Here is a 17,912-nt window from a genome sequence, read left to right on the forward strand (position 1 = left end):
TTATAGTTTATTGTATATAAACTATCCAGTCAAATGACAAAACAAATAAAGTAATCCAGCTCGAAAAAAAGATCAAGACTACAAACCACATTTTCCGCAGTCAATATTTTTAATGTTATTCAACATTATGGCATTATATATTGAAATGGTGATACCAACATTAGAAATCCAAGCAGGCATTTGGTTGACTTTAAACTGTAAACAAGCATACCTTAACAATATGATAAAAAGGAGATGAATCATTTGGTTTATGGCATTTTCACTGATTGGGGGGGTTAAGGCGTTTTTTTTTTTGTACAGAACATGAACATTCAACAATAAATAGAACATTCATCAGATTTCTTTACTTAATCAGACAAATTAAACTATCTTTACAAGAACATGAACCAAAGTAACAAAAAAAAAAAAAAAATGAAATGGTACTTTTATGTTAAAGTTATGGAAACACCATTGCCAATGAAATGCACTAGTGAGAAAACCTGTCTGTTATTCTAGCATTACATGTAAAACATGCCTCTAAGAAAGTCTACCATATACACCAGAATGAGTCGTTAAACATCGAATGGCCTAGCAATAATAAACCTGTTCTTGAATGAAATAGCTTAAGTACATTAACTACTGGCCAAGGCTGAGTTCCCCAAAAGCATCTTAGTACTTATGACTATTAGGTGGTTGAACGAGCAACACTCGAGCAACAAGCCAAACTAAACATTCTCTGGACCAGTTAAGATGATCTTAACACTAATATGCTTTTGGGAAAACTGTGTCCAGAAACTGCAGGAAATATTGCAGGACATATTGCAGAAAATCAAACCAATGAAAAAACTGACCACTTTTTCCATTTACTTTGAAACATTATTTAAGATAAATACATAAATATAGAGATTTTTGTTCCCTTTTTAAATATGCTTTAAATAAAAATAGAGGCCTAATATTTGTTGATTAAAGAGCTAGCATAGTCCTACGTTGGCAAGACAAGAATGTGTTGCTTGGGTTCAGGCTTGTACACATCCATAGTCTGTTCAATTTAATGTCCCAGAACTACATTTGTTAAAAGCTTTACATGTGATCACCTCAATGTTTGCATTTACTGTGTTATGAAGAATTTGTAATCAGGGATAAGAACAGTCAATAGATGGAATGTGGACAGAACACATTTGCCAGAACAAACTTGCATTCCTAGTCTGGAGCACTAAAGATGCATCTGGTCATTATTATGCTTAATTGTCAGCGTGAAGAAATAGAAACTGAAGCATTCGGATATTGTCAAACCAAGTGGTCTTGACCTAAATGTTATTTGAGAACAGTGATGGTGCAAAGTGTAGAAGAGACTGCTGTGTATGTCACTAAACGGTTTGTTTACTTTCATCAAAAGTAAAGAGAAAATTCCAGACTGGTAGAACATGCGCAAATCAAAACATACCATATGCTTTTCAGTCCTTGTAGGCTTCCAGTATTGGTTGCGCAAAAAACTACCACAATATAGCGGTTATTTGCCAAAAGCATCCAGAGGCTGCTAATGAACTTTGCAAATGCATATTCCTCCTAAATATTCAGATATTTATCAGACAGCAGTCACAATAATGGTACTGTATCCAAGCCACGGAAGCCCATTCCAGCAAGGGAGAAGCAGTTAACATTGAGGAAGGATGATAAATCTGCAACGGCTCACGCGCCATGTCTGTGGTGTCCATGAAGCATTGCCCTCTTACATTCATTCCTGGATCATTGAAGGTAACGGTACACTTTAAAACAATGATTCCCAGAGTCAGCCACCACTACATGGCCGTCAGACGTCAGGGCGAGACCTTGTGGCCCATAAAGCGGATCTGCAGCTGTGTTGATGTAGGAGAGGAATGAGCCACTGCCATCAAATACCTGATGAAGGAGAAGGAGGGGTGTACAAGCTTTAAAACCTTTAAACTGTGCAGGTTACTTCAGGCACAAGACAAGTCAATTGGCTTTTATTTTTTTCGTTATCCAGATTCCTATCACCACCTCCTGAAACTCTGGGAAATCCAACTCTGTACACTGCACACTGCACACATGCAACAACTGTAGAATTCCCCTTTAATCACTGAAAAAGATGTTTCTGAAAAGAGGATCTGAGGTTGACAACAGGGCCTATTTAAATGTTTCTTTGGCTGTTTGGATAGCGGATTAATAAAAAGCCAAGCCTAAGCAAAGGCACATTGGAGACAATTGAGATTAGAATCTCAATTACTTCAGGAGGTGGTTTAGGATGCACTGGAGATGCAGCTAAGCCAGGTGTAAATCGTATTTGTCAGTACCTGTATGCGGCTATTTCCCCAGTCCGCTACAATGATATTTCCGTTAACGTCCACCGCAACACCAGTAGGCGCGTTGAACTGTCCGTTTCCCTCACCATTCGAGCCAAACTTGAGCAGGAACTCACCTTCTGCACTGAACACCTATAGGAAAGAATAAAGAAGAACAGTAAATAAATCAGAAGTCAAATCAAGAGAGCATATGAAGTTAATAAGATAAAGATAAATCTTGAATATGAAACACTACATTCTAGATTTCAAGAGATCCTGCCAAGAACACTGAAACATTCAACAGTACAGATTACCTTTACTGAGTGATTATGAAAGTCTGTGACAATTATTTCATTGTTATTGTTGACTGCTGCAAAGTGGGGACCTGAAATGACAAAAATGGACTTATGTCTGTGGTTATGAACCATACAGTTTTTTGCCACACATGATCAAGCTGAGATATTTAATTTGCTGACCCCGATTTCAAAATATTTGTTACTTTACCTGCAAACTGCTTGTCACCATTGCCTCTGCTGCCAAACTTTGTTACTAGTTTTCCACTGGGCTGAAAGATGAAGACCATGCAGGCCTTGTTGTCCACAACAATAACATGACCGTTCTGATCCACAGACACACCCTTTGGACCCATGAGTCTGCCAGAACCCAGCTTTGCCTATGGAACAGCATTAAACCCTAAGATTACACTGGAGGGGAATCATGACAAAATTATTTTAACAGCAGTCTCAAAACAAAATTCTATCTACCCTGTATGCACATATATACACCTTCAGAAAGATTTGAAGTAAAGAAATCAAGGTGTCATTATAATGCACTTTTACTCTTAAATTGAAAGGAGTTTAACAAAAAGTATTGCATTAACTGTTTGGGAATCACAGCCATTTATTACATAAACCCTCGATTTCCACATGCTTTATAGTAATTGGACAAACACACACTTACCTTATATTTGCCATCGCTGGTGAATATGCTAACCCACTTGTTATCATAGTCGGCGATGATGATGTCACCATTTGGATGCACAGCTACACCAGTGGGTCGCTGCAGTTGCCCAGGTGACCGGCCACGTACACCAAATCGGCTCTGAAACTCTCCCTGGTTGGAGAAGATCTACACATCCGGAAGCATTTCTTTAATAATCAATCTTTCTTGTGCAATATGAAAGGAACAGCTTACAAAACTATTGACTTTGAGTTTATACCAAAGTAACAAGGAGGGTAAGACATGTGCGATGCTTTCAAATTCCAGGCATTAAGCCAAAATAGGTGAGTGTTTGGAGGGGTAGGATAGACTTTCTATACATACAGTACGTCAATGAATAGTGACTTACTCTGCAACTTATGGAAGGAGTGTTCAACAATTCATACCTTTGAAAATAAAAAGGTAAAATGGATGATGAAATGGTTTAAAATGACTCCATCTGCTTGGTTGGGGTAGGATGTCCTCTTAAAGGTTAGATGTTTATGTTTTTTTTTTTTAAATGTTTGATCATGTGATAGTAATAGGAACTTTCACAAAAGTACTGCAGTCCTTTTTAACACATGACGCATTTTAAGAAAAGAAAAGAAAAAGAAAAAAAGTTCAGTTCTCACCTGCACACACTGATTATTGCTGTCTGCAATCAGGATGCTTTCCGTCGAGGCTGCTACACCCTGTAGATTGGTGAACTCCCCTTTATTTCGTCCTTTAGTTCCTGTGGCCAACAACAAAACAAAAAAAACAACACCTATATCAATAATTATCTTTCCCATCATACAGCACAAGCTTATGCTGTAAATCAGGCACGGAGAACTGGGGCTCGGAGTCCAGCACAGTTTGCCAACTTCTCTGCTTAGACACAACCGCTAGTAATTTAACTGCTGACATGCAACAATTGTACTTAGTCAAAGAAAATCACCACACTGAGCAGTTCTCCACTCCTATATATAGAGATGACATTTCAGCATCAATAAGTTTCCAGATCAATGAGTTTCCAAGGGCAAAATCAGCAGACAATACTAGAAGGACAAAAAGAGTGAATCTAATTCAGCCCTGTAACAAATCTGTTCTAAAACTGCATTCACATGTGATGTAATGATGGTAGCTGTGTGTTTTGTCCTGTGTGGTAATGAAGTGTTTGAGTAGTCTGAGCATGACAGAAGATTCTAATGTCAGAATCAGTCTCAGATGGTGCCATTTCTAATTGTAAATTCTGTATTAGTAGTTAAGTAGCAATAATTAATTCATAATTAAAAATATAAAATATAATATTTGTAGATGTTTACAAGTAAATATGCAGTATGTTTGTATGCGTTTTTCTGAGAACTGTAAACAGCAGCTAAACAGCAGTAAAACATGACATAAAAAATCATACATGGATCAACATCTTGACATTGCTTGCTAGATGGACTTCTGGTTGGCAGCAACAACAACCAGGCATTTTTTGTTAATGAGAAGTCAGTGGCAACCAGAGCTTTTCCACTATGTTGCGCACTTCGGAGCCGGGATTCGAATCGAAGGTATTTAACTGACACTATTGAGCTAGAAGCCATAATGATCAAAACAAAACGGCTTGAATTTTTTAATATATTTATTTACTAGTCAGTATGCTTATAGTAAGCTTATGACATTAAAAACTTTTTCCTTACCAATTCTAAAGATGAGGTCATCCTCAATAGGATTAACCTTCTTCTTTGGGGTGCTGAACAAGCTTCCCCCTCTCCGAACTCCTTTCTGTCGACTTCTGCTCCCTGGGGACTTGGCACTGCGTCTTCTTGCTCCTCCATCACTCGAACCTGTGGAGGCAGCGTTGGCTCCTGAGGTGGTTGGGGGAGAATCATCAGGAGAATTGGTCACCTTTAAACTGAAGGGGCTTCCTTTGATATGCTGGTCATACAGTCTAAGAGCCAAGCTAAAATCTCCCTCCTTGTGCAAAGTGTACAGGAACTCGTAGGTTCCATTCTTGTGGTCCAGAAGTTCCCCGTCAGTGACGCTACCATCTGGTGTAAAGACTTCCGCCGAGATGATGGCATTGCCAGTCTTGCACAGCCCCCCGGACTTGTCCCTTGTAGTTATGATGACGGAGGTAGGCTGTCCCACGACACACTGCTCCAAACCATCGCCAGTAGCCTCAGTCTGGCTGGCCACAGCATTAGTGGTAATGATGGCCCCCAGGTTGTGGATGGACTTACGGAGTCCTTCGACCTCCATCACAAGCTCAAGTTGTTCGTTCTCCTCAGGCTGCAGGGGTAGGCCTTGGCTGGCCATTTCACTCAGTCTCTCACCAAGGTTTTTGTGGGTCTGCAGAACAACAGTCTCACTTGCTCCATCCAGGGCCTCTCCTGTTATGCTGCAGTTACTGCCAATGGCAGCCTCCTCTTTAACCAGAGTATCCAACTGAGCGTGCAGGACCTAAAAAAGATATACAGACAAATTAAGACATCAGATGTACACACAGAAAAATAGGAGAGTGAATCTTTAAGATGACAGCAAATCAATTAATGATTCATTTTTTATTTTAATTCAAAAGCTTTTTTTTTTATAAATCAAGAACAATTCTCTTTTATACTTTGAACAGTGATTTGATTAGCCATGGTATTTTAAATAATATTAAAATGCATTAAACATTACTTTTGGATTTTTTTTTACAGGCAAAAACTGAATTAGTCAGATTACTTAATTTTCACAAATGTCATTTTTAAAGTTAATCTGTTCATATTAGTATGAACTCTTTAGCATACTGTACATATGTTGTGGACTACACACAAATCTTTTATTTATTAAATGACAAACAACAAGAAGCAATAATGAATACACAAATACAATAAACACATTTATACCTTCTGCTTCAATCCATAGGTGACCTCCAGCTCCATGAGCAAGACACTCTTACGCGTGTCCAGAGTCTTGTGTAGTTCACTAAAGGAGTAGTGAATATCCTCCTCTATTGTGTTCTTCTGAGCACTCAGCTGCTGCAGGATGTCCCTCAGTGCCTGTGCAGCATCTCTTATCTGTGGTAGCCTGTTCGTTAATTTGCAGTGAATCATTTATTTAATCAATAAATGAACAAACCAACCAACTTTCCTTAAATTCACATACAGTGTACACAGTGTCCAAGTCCAAGATTAACAGTCCAAGATTAACTGAGTAGACAGTGGCAGTTGTTTTGGCTCAGTAATCAAACACATTTGAAATTAAACACTGACTTCGCGGTCATTGTCCTGCTTATTGAAGCACCATCTTGCTTAGTGGGGCATTTGTAGTTAATTGTTTTCTGTACACTTCAGAGATTATCCTGCTGCTCTCACATCCTCAAGATCTACTGCCCATGTCTTGCAAAATGGGATCATGAGTAGCTTTGGATCATGAGCAATTATTCCACAATTTCCTCATTCCACCAAATCGCTGATCGGAATCCTGATTGTTAAAACGTATATGTTGAAACATTTAAAATGAACAAAACAGAAATATAATATATAAAAACATAGGTCACCCCTTTTGCACTGTGATATCCTACAGTTATAATGGGCTTCGTTCTACAGAAAACAAGACAAGCAGTAGTGTTTCTCGTGTGATTTCATGCTGTAACATTTCAAAACAAGGTTTTTAGTCCACTCTTACTCAACATACTGTTAACTCTAGACAACCAACAGCCAACCATGAAACATGTATAAAACTGCAATTTGTTTTGTAGAATAGAAAAAAAAATCAAGTAAAAACACTTCAATCCATTTCAGCAACATTTAGACCTTTATTAGTTCTGAGCTAGGGCTAGGTTTTTCAAAAGCATCTTATAAGAAATCAAAGATCACCTGTACATGGTAGAGCAAGCCTCACATACAAACATTCTCTCTCTACCATTTAAGATTGGTTTGATACTACAAAGCTTTTGGGAAACTATACTTCAGTCATCCATAGTATTCACCATCATTTCAATTTAGGTAAACTTTATTTATATAGCACTTTTCACAAAACAAATATTGCCACAAAGCAGTTTTTCAGAGCTTTGGGTCCAGATCTTTTAAGCAAGCTAGTGGCAACAATGGCAAGGTTTTTCCCTTGGGTTGACCCATTCAATTCATCGGTGTGTTACTAGGAATTAACCAGTCATTAGAGACAAATGGCGTTATTTTTTACATCACTTCTTACACTTCATGCATGTGTGACCATACTTGCACCACATGCCAAAGTCATAAACCATATTGCTAACACAAGCGCTTTGGAAGTGTGATTATACCAAAAAAAAATTATATTATAATAAATACAATTTTTTTTTTTAAACAGGAGTTGGTTTGGAACTCTGCAGTTATTGGAGTCAGCAGACTATGACTATGCTCCTCAGCACTGGGAGACCCAATTCTGTAACGTTATGTGGTCTGACACTTTGTTTTTGGGTTGCTGTGGTTCCTAAAATTTGGAATTTTGGAATTTCACCAACTGATTTGTTGCAACACTGGAATCCTATTAAAGAACCACACTGGAATTCAGTGAATTTTTTGGACCACCCATTTTTTCACTAATATGTGTAAAGGCAGACTGCATGGCTAGGTGCTAGGTGGACTGAATGAAACACTGAAATTTAATGATTAAGAGGTGTGTTCGAATACTTTTGTCCATATAGTGTATCTGTACACTCAGACTTCCCATCAAAGGTTAATCTTTATCTAATCTGTCCACAAGACTTTGTCCTGAAACTCTAAGGGCTTTCTTTGTACTTTTTAGTGAACTGTAACTTGATCTTCATGTTGAAGCAGTTTTTACCTTTCACCTGTAACATTTCAATGTAATGTAATGCTGGTGTACTCATCCTCTGACAAATCTATGCTTACATGCTTGTTTTGTTTATGTCTCTGATTGACATAATTCTTTTCGGTCTCTAGATGAATTACTTTACCAGCACCGTTGCTTTTTTCATCTATAAGTTGAGAGACAACTGCAACAAGCTTCACGTACAGGAACCCAATGACTTCCTATGTCGAAGCATAAGGGATAAGCTAACAGTCTCCTACACAGAGGTGGAACACCAGGTATGTTGATGGCAACTGTAAAAATATTTTATTCCATTGTAAAAAACAAAAAAACAAAAAACATGCTATCCTTATAAATAAAAAGTATCAGTATCATTGAGGCAAAGCACCACTCATTTTCTTGTTGCCTTTCTATAACAAACTTTAGTTGGCCCAATGGTGCCCCCCCTACTAGTGTGAAATATCATGGACCACACCTCTGACTTTTTATCAGATGAGAAAATTATTAGAGGTATTTGAGTATTAGAGGTACAAATGCTTTATAGAAGTCAAGAAATCTGACCTGTTTTTAGCTGCGTCCAGTCTTTCCTGCAAAGCGGTGCGCTGTTGATCCACAATTGTCGCCAGGGAATCGGTGGGGTGGTCCATATGCTGCCCAACAATACAGTCCTCACACACAGCACTTTCACATGGCAAACAGTATAGTGCCAGGACCTATAAATAGCACAGTAAACACAATACTGCTTACTATACACAAATCAGCATGAACAAATGTATAAAGGATGCTCTTGTAGTCAAACAACGTGGGCTGTATTTGTTTGAAACAAATATACTTTAACTACTTAATTATTAGGGATGCACCTATTTGGAAATACTGGGCCGATGCAGATATCTGATGCTTGTGAAGTGTATAACAGCTGACACCAGTGCCCATACATAAAAAATTGGATTGATTACCTGCACTGATGCTATATATAACAGAAATACAGCATTTATTTACAGCAATGTACTTAAATGTAGTATATTAATAAAATGCAAATGTTCATATCAGTTGCTGCTCTTTTGGGGTTCAGTACATACATTACCCCACACTTCGAATTATCTGTCAAATTTCAAAAAAATGCCAAAAAATGAGGCAGATGGGATGGTAAGTTAGGCTAGCAATAACAATATTTTATAAAAGATCTAAAGTTTAGAGGCATTTTTGATGGACGATCCTGACAAACTTAAACGTAAGCTCTGTCTGCAAGAATGTGCTTATCATTCAAAATGCAGCAAACCACCGCCAATAGATTACCTATTGAGTTGTGGAGCAGCGGAACTGTATTCTCTGGAATGACTGTGCTCTATCCAATACTTTTTGGGATGGGTTGGGGAGATTGGGGTTAGTTGGGGAGATTGGGATGAGGTGGGGTGGTGATCATTCAACATCCTGACTTAACTACAGATCTTGATGCTGAATGTAATCAAATCCGCACAGCAATCTTCCAAAATCTAATAGAAAGCCATCCCTGGGCAATAGAGTTAGTTGGTTCCTTGGTTTTAGAAGTAAAAAAAAAAAGAAAGAAAAATGAGCAGGTGTCCAAATACTTTTATATAGCGTATGACTCCAAAATCATGGTGCAACTCTACTAATTTTGATATGAATGACACCTTCACACATTACATTTATAAAATTCATTATATTATATTATATTATATAATTTATAAAAATCAGATGAGGCTACAAGACCACAAGGCCTATATAAGACTTTTATGACAACAGAAATTTAAACCAACAGATATTTATAAAAGCCTATTTAAATCAGCATCAGTTATAATTTCTCCTCAACAACTGTTATGATAATATGCCTTTTGCCTACTGAACTTGTTGAAGTGAGCTTTTATGAATGTTTGAATAGGTTTGTGTTTGTTGTCATGAAAAATGTCATGCAGCCTTAAAAATGCTCAGAGATGGTCACAAAATGTTCTGGCACATCTGGGAACACATGTTCTCTACCTCAGCAGAGACCCAGCTGAGTTCTGGGTATGCTTTGTCTAATTTGTTTTTCTAGGACAGAGAGATTTTACACATGGGAGTTTAAAAGACATCTGACCTATCTGTGTTGTGTTCTGATTGTGTTAGTGTGTGTGTTTGCTTTTTATGGGGACCTAAAGCCTTAGGTCTTAGTATTGCCATGGTGAGGATATTTATTGTGCTTGTTCACAAAACAACAGCTTTTGTTAGTAAAAAAAAAACTTAGGGAAGACAATTTACGAATTACATCTCAGAGGTGACACTGTGTTAAAACTAACCCTGCCATGTGGAAGCTGTACTTCAGCCTGGCTAGCTCTCACTGAGTACATGCTTCTGAATAGTGCTATATTAAAGCCAACAAAAAAGAGGTTGAAATTACATTGGTTCCAATTCTATGACTTTATGACCGATTTGAAGAAATCTACATAATAAATGTTCAATAAATATTCATAACATGTATGTCGACTATAGGCTATGCTGGACAATGACTAAGCTGCCAGAAACGTTGCACTTCTGAGGAGTCCTTTGGCGTATTTTCTGGATTTGACTGGTTTGCCACAGATTTGCACGACCCAAGGTATTTGTACATTGAAACAAAATGCCCCCACGAGCGGCTCTATACTTAATAATAATAATAATAATATTATATATATATTATATATATATATATATATATATACACACACAAAAAAAAAAAAAAAACAGTTCCACTATTCCACAGCTCAATGCTGGTGGGCTTTATACTCTTGTAGCCTACGTCTATCATTAGGCATGGAGCAAATAGGTGAAATGTTTATCTAGGCCTGTCATGATAATTACAATTTTAACCAAACTAGTATGGAATACAGTATTACTGCTGCTGTTGTCTTTCACAGCTTTTTTGTTTTAGACTCAAACTCAGAAAAGGCTACTATAAATTGTGTACAACTAACAAGCATCTTGGGGAAGCAAAGCAAACACCACTAACAGTCAGTGGAGAGCAAAATTTGTCTTTGTTTGCTGATTCGATCCATGACTTTTTGTGATCTGAGGTGCGCCCATTAAGGGTGTAACTGTATCATTATGCTATTATATTATCATTATCAGAACTATTTATAAAACAAAATAACTACTTATGGTGATAGGCCTATGTTTATCTGCTCCAGAGAATTCAATTGTATTGGCAATACTTCTCTACAGGGACTACACAAGCTGCACAATATGTGTAGCGAAGGGTGCAGCTTAAAGTAGCTAAATGCATTCTTTAGTAGCGGTGTAGGCAGGTTGGTGAGCAATATTTAATTGTTATAACAACACAAAATAGAATTATATCTCCAGGTATCCATAATCAATTTTGTCTTTGTATAATAAATAAAAATATTGTGGTAAAATGTGTCTTATTGTGATGTAAGGGGCAGTGGTGGCTCAGCGGTTAGAGCGCCGGGATATCGATAACAGGGTTGTGGGTTCGATTCCCGGGCTTGGCAAGCTGCCACTGTTGGGCCCTTCAGCACTTGCCACTGTTGGGCCCTTTACCCTCTCTGCTCCCCGGGCGCTGGAGTTGGCTGCCCACCGCTCTGGGTGTGTGTGTGTACTCACTGCCCCTAGCACATGTGTGTGTGTGAGTGTGTGTTCACTACCAGATGGGTTAAATGCGGAGGACGCATTTTGCTGTACACTGACAAATACGTGCACCTTTAGATAGGCTTTTATAAGCTTAAAAAGATGTTTGTCAAGAAGAACAGTTAAAAGACCTGACCACAGTTTTACTACAAGAATGTTGTGCTCATTTGTCAGTGTGTTGTCCTACTTTTCCTTTGTGTTGAGCGCAAATTAGTCCAGTTCCCTTGCCAGGCAGAGCCTCTAGTACAGTACATTCCTCACTGCTGCTGTCAGGAGAACCTTGCTGCTGCTCCATGTGGTTAGAAGATGGAACTGCACAAACTACCACAGCAAGCGCAGATGGAAACCGCAAATCTAAAACAGAGGACAGAACACTGGTAAAGGCTATAAAATAAAATATTTATAATGTAAATGGCCTACTGTTATCAATTAACACAGAGTATTTAATTCCTCCACTATCAAAGACTATCATTTAAACCTCAGTAAAATAGATATAGTTGAATAAAACTGTTAAATAAAATAATGACTGATTGCAACAAAAATGCAAGTAAATACAGTAAATGCATTAAATTGCATGTAAATAAACAGCAGTGGCAGAGCTAGGATATTATGGTCTCTAATTACTCCCTCCAATGACTACAAAAAAAGCTTCTCGTCTCAGCTAAGTCACTTTAAAGTTCGCATAGATGGGAGTTAGTTAGATGGCCTGGTTATTGACGCCCAAGCTACAGGTCCTGGTGCGATTGTCCCTCATCCACATATTGTAGTAACACCATTGCACAGCAAGTGAGGACATACATTTCTACAGCACCAATGTAATTTAAAAGTAAATGAAGGTGCTAAAGAGTCAAATGATACAGAAAAGCAGATATATAAGGTGCGAAAGTAATGCTGGGAAGTGAAGGTATGCAACACACGCCTCACCATAAGATACGAAGCTTAGAGAGTATACCTGTGACGGTAGTTCTGAGATAGCAGGAAATACACAGAGCTGCAGAGGCCAAGTGGTGTCTCCCCTCATCTTACACTGGGTCCTTTGGGGAACACAGGAAAATGGTTAAGCTAATGTGTACAATATACAATCAAAAGTATAGAAAAATACTTAGTGCTACAAAATCTAAACTATACTGCACTGACAACATTTCTTCCCTGGACAGTAAAGACAGTTAATCCAACAAAAGCAGGATAAACGCTCTTTTTAAATACCTTTGATTTCAGAAGAAACAATGAATGAGCAGTTGTCCTAATACTTTTGTCCATATAGTGTATAATCTGTCATTACATTTTATATATTACTGTGCAGCGATTTGCTCAAATAAATAAAAGTAAAAAAAAAAAAAAATGAAAACACAGATTACACACAAGATCAGCCAGATAAATGGGTTGTAAAGTTACAGGCTGTGACAGCAGAGTTAGTGTGTTGTTTTCCTCCTCACAGAGCAGCATTCTGCTGATGTGGTGCATAATCACTCTCTCTGTCTCTCTCACACACACACACACTAATTCAGACTGCAAATCCAAATAAACATACTAGATGTTGATGATATTTTTATTTGATTTATATACATCATTGCTGTCGCACCACAATCACTATTCTTTATTTTTTCTTAAGAGCGGACCAAATCTAATTGAAAATGCTTCAAAATGACCTGGAATAAAATCTGATTATATCAGCTGCCATTGGAAGGTCAGAAGGGCTTTTCTTTTACCTGTAAAGCTGCTGTTTTAAGAATATATTGTTTTTGTAGATCAGTTCCTGGATAGCACTGTAAAAGGGTGCTTAACTGAATAGTGTCTAAAGTGCATTTTAGTGCTGTACAAACCCAGTCTTAAGGATCTGCAAATATGTGGACAGTGCCACAATATTTGTGATCTTGCCTCTGTGCCCCACAATAGATTTCACAGTTTTAAACACTTTCAACTTTAATTCAGGAAGTTATTATATTAACCCTTTGGCTCGCAACTGTATGTATCTAAAATCTATAGAAATGCATAAATATGTGTTAATATTAATATATTTTCTAACAGGAGTGCATATGTGTGTATATTATTTTGCAGCCAGACAGTGACTCATGGATTTCATCAATAATTTAGACAGTCGTGACACATTTGACCCAGATGTAGTTCCCATATGGGGTTAAATGTACTGACACATACACACATGCCACACACAGACACAGATAAAGAGAGACAGAGAGAGAGAGAGAGAGAGAGAGAGAGAGAGAGAGAGAGAGAGAGAAAGGGATGTGGTCAGCAACATATCCAAAGACATGACTGAGTGCTCTGTGATCTTCTATACACATACTAGTGAATATTGCTGCCTACTAAAATTCCAAATTGTGACCCAATGTCTTAGAATTTACCTTGCAATTAGTATTATGGCAATATATGCCCACCACATGCAAGGAAAATGTAAATTCTTTTACAGTAAACTGGGACTAGGTGATCCAATTAGTCCAACATTTAACCAGCCACTGAAAGTTTGAAACTGCCATATTTCTTATGTTCTTATGCATTGCAATAAAACTAATTTTCTAAGAAGGTTTTTAAAGGGAATTTTACTGATTGCTCAATCTTTCAGCATAACTAATAGGTTTAGATGCAAGCAAAGTTATTCAGGGTGGTTCATTGTGAAACTGCAATGGTAGTGATAAGAACCAGGACTCATTTTCAGTTTTACATGCAATACTGATGACGATAAAACAGTGGTAAATATAGGAAAATAAGTTTCATTTTGATACAATTTTGCCATACACTGCATGAACCTCTGTACCATAAGTGGATAAAAAAAAAGAACATTTCTGAAAACTATCATGATTTAAAGCTTCACATAGATAAAACATTAAGTAATACATTACTATTATTATTTTGACAAATAAAACACTACTATGTTTATAATAGTATATAATACAATAGCACGGTCTTCTGTTAAATCATGTAGTAAAATTTTTCAAGCTGTCCAAAGGATGCGGTGGAGCTTCACAAGACTCGAAGGACACACATGCTAGCTTTCAACACTGCTAGCACTGTGTGATGGAGTAAGCTCTAGTAACATCCAGGTCCCATCACCACCACAACTGTGAACAATTCTGCAAGTAGTCGGTAATTCAGTAAGTAATCTCTAGTAAGGCAAGTAGTCTCTAGTATTAGGCACCTCACATTAAACTCCTCTTAACGTAGCAGTTAAGAGAGTAAACTGAAAGAGGAACCAAGTCAATAAATTAGGATCAATAGCTACAAAAGCAAGGATTGCTTTTCAAAAGGCCTGTGGATAAGGAGCTTTACTTATACTGCTGAGTAAGTATAACCCATCACTTGTCTTTCTTTACTGTAACAGTCACAGTTTTAGTGACAGTTTGGAGCAGGTCTAGTGAACATCATCTATTTTGCTTGTTGCAGATTTGCTGTTTCTACACATTTTCAGCATTTTGTGCTGCTGACCTTTAAACTTAAATCCCACAAACACTCACAATTGCCCTGTGTTGTTCTCCGCAGTGTCATGTTCCCTTAAAGAATGTCCAGTCTGGGCTTTCCTTTTCCATTTCAAAGATAATGGAGGCCCAAGGAAGACTAATGGAGACTGGTACAGAAAGACCAAATTCTGTGCAGTGTTGAGGTGGACTATTTGAACTTACTGAAGCTGAATCTCCCCTGAGGGTGAAACCACCCAAGCACATGATCCCTTCACATGAACACTTGAGAGCAGTCTGTTAGCTTTCACTTTGGCCTACAGGCTAACGGCAGGAGGGTCAGCATGAACAGAAATATCACAATAATGTAGGAGAACACAGCCAACGGCTCACATAGCCAGAGATCAACACTATATAGAGGAGAGTGGGTAACAGACTGTTAATGTAGTCAAACAGACTGAACTAGAATCTTCTCACATTCCCATAGTGATGTTGTCCGCGAAGGTTGACAGCATTCATGTAGATACTACTGTGTTGTATGTATAAGCTGCAGAATTTACACCTATATTATTGTATTGCTCCCTGTTGGTGGCTAAAATGTAGCACCAATAAATAACTCCCAGTAAAAGCTAGCCAGACTTCACACGGAAGGGGGTAGGTTTTAATGCAATGTACAACTAAGCCTCCCCAGAGAAACAGCGAGAGTCCATTTCCACAAAATAATCGTTTTGCATTTTTTAGCCACAAATCTGTCAAGATATTTCTTTTAAAAAGTCTTCAGATGTTGTGTAAATTGAATCTTTGGTCAATAGTTCCATTCAGTGGTTGAACGAGTAACTGCAGCATCCTGTGACAAAGGCACGTAGCGCTGCAGCAATCCTTAACTCTCAAAAATATGGATCATATGATCTGACCAGCTCTCATGGTCAGCAATTTAAGTAAATATTGGCTGATCACCGGACCTCTGCACTGTAATGAATACAGTTAGCACTTTGAATAGCAACAGCAGCAGTAAAACTGTATTCCACACTATTATGGTTAAAGTTTGGCGATTAATCTGCGGATCACACACATGCAGAATCGTTACCAAATTATAAATATTTCTTAAATTATTCCAATCTCTCTATTATTTCCATTAGATAGTCTGTTTTTGTACTTTTACTTTTACATATACCACTAACAGTTGTATATGTAATTGAGCTCTATTTTGATAGGAGGTCCTGTTGTGTGTCTCATTCCCAAAGCCATGAGAGTTTAAACACTTGTCTCGTAAATGGGTGGGGCCAAACTATAGTAGGCTGAATATATCAATATGTGACATTGCAAAAATAGATGAATTCAAAACAGGTTGTATTCTGCAGAATGGTTTCCATATATGGCCTGTATGGACTGTGTAAGTAAACACAAAATTGAAAACCTAAACAGTGTTTATAGACAATATTTACACAATACAGTTATAATAATTAAATTGAATAATCTATGTATGTTTTTCCATGCTATGGGCCCTTTAATCTTAATTCTTTTAATATTTATCTTCTTTCAATGCATCAACTCTTATAGCAGAAATAAGAGGGACATATTTAAAACAATTTGGTGATATTTATTTTATGATGACAGCTATATAATAAGGATATGATAGTTATGCCACATCACTCACTTCTAGGCCTAATTTAATCAAGCAGAAGGGCTTTAAAAGGTGCTCCTATTCACAATCAAGCTAATGGCAGAAACTGAAAATCAACAAGGAAGCAATAACAGCAAATGGGGGCAGCTTAATCCAGGTTTTCCACTTCATTAGCTGATGTCATTTTTTTTTTTTTTTTTTTTTTTTACATACATATACATTTTCAAAGGAATACAGTGTAAAGAACAAGTCAGATTGTTTGACCATTATGTATATATATATATATATATATATATATATATATATCTCAGAACACGTGTGTAAATTAACGGGTCATTTTTTGGTTTGTAAAATAAAATGGTTATATTTCTAATGTAGACATTGCGACATTGTATCATTAAATATCATCAATAAACCATTACATACCATGCCACTCTGAATGAATCCTAATGAATGATCGAATTAATTAAGGCAATTGAATTTCACAGGAATATCAGTGGATATCTCAGGATTTAGGCCAAGGAGATCAGGCCATATTTCTTCTGTGCTTGAAACGTTCAAAGCTGGTCAGAGCACAGAAGTGGGTGTCAGCATGTGACATGAGATTGCAAATTAGCCACAAAACCTTTAGATAGGTTTGATAGATTTGATGTAGATGATTAGGATGAAGGTGTCCATCACGTGTCAAGCTATGATATAATACTGTTACTGTGAGTTGGTCATGGTGCTAATGCTGGCCAGCAGATTAGGCAGCTAGCATATTAGCGTGGGTTTTTTGACACAGATATACCATAAATTAGATTACGCAGAGTACGCATAAGAACATCTCTCCATCCATCCATCCATCCACCCACCCATCCCTCCCTCCCTATCCGCCCCCATGCTTGCTTCCCAGGGCAACATGGTGCGTTGGTGGAGCACAGATGCTTGCGCTTTGCATACGCAGTACCAGCTCTGTCCCTTCTCCACCATCCCTCTCTACATATAGGTCCGTGTCTGTGAGAGAAAAAGAGAGTTGAGAGAAAACGCTTACCTTTTCTCCATAGCTCCTTTAAATCAGAGGTGCAGATGATGCAGAGGCTCGCCGCCTTAATCCTCACGCCAAGTCCCATTTCCCTGAGAGGAGGGGTGGGGGCCTGTTTTTGCCCTTTCGCATTTCAGGCTCTCCTTCTTCTCCCACATCCTCCTCCTCCTTATGGAGTACAGCGACAGAACAGAAGCAGACAGCACCGACAG

The 17,912-nt window shown here is 37.9% G+C and overlaps 1 protein-coding gene across 1 annotated transcript; it reads right to left on the minus strand.

Moving 5' to 3' along the window:
- Positions 1–90: 90 nt before the first annotated feature.
- On the minus strand, positions 91–17,908 carry trim2b (tripartite motif containing 2b). Its single transcript, XM_072657909.1, has 12 exons — positions 17,710–17,908; positions 12,595–12,676; positions 11,830–11,996; positions 8,586–8,737; positions 6,116–6,296; positions 4,925–5,687; positions 3,890–3,990; positions 3,240–3,407; positions 2,784–2,952; positions 2,594–2,664; positions 2,292–2,432; positions 91–1,878 (listed from the first exon to the last, which is right to left on the minus strand). Exons 3-12 carry the CDS (start codon positions 11,935–11,937, stop codon positions 1,726–1,728), a joined length of 2,007 nt encoding a protein of 668 aa, XP_072514010.1. The 5' UTR covers positions 11,938–11,996; positions 12,595–12,676; positions 17,710–17,908; the 3' UTR covers positions 91–1,725.
- Between the last annotated feature and the right edge of the window lie 4 nt (positions 17,909–17,912).

Source organism: Salminus brasiliensis, chromosome 15 (genome assembly GCF_030463535.1).
Source record: "Salminus brasiliensis chromosome 15, fSalBra1.hap2, whole genome shotgun sequence".
NCBI classification, from domain to species: Eukaryota; Metazoa; Chordata; class Actinopteri; order Characiformes; family Bryconidae; genus Salminus; species Salminus brasiliensis.

What these genes read in the sequence shown, in the direction of transcription:
- trim2b (XM_072657909.1), bottom strand. Translation starts at nt 11,937, where the DNA reads ATGGAGCAGCAGCAAGGTTCTCCTGACAGCAGCAGTGAGGAATGTACT. An exon ending in CTGGACGCAGCTAAAAACAG is followed by an intron (nt 6,297 to 8,585) that starts GTCAGATTTCTT and finishes ATTAACGAACAG; the next exon opens with GCTACCACAGATAAGAGATG. An exon ending in GCAATAATCAGTGTGTGCAG is followed by an intron (nt 3,408 to 3,889) that starts GTGAGAACTGAA and finishes CCGGATGTGTAG; the next exon opens with ATCTTCTCCAACCAGGGAGA.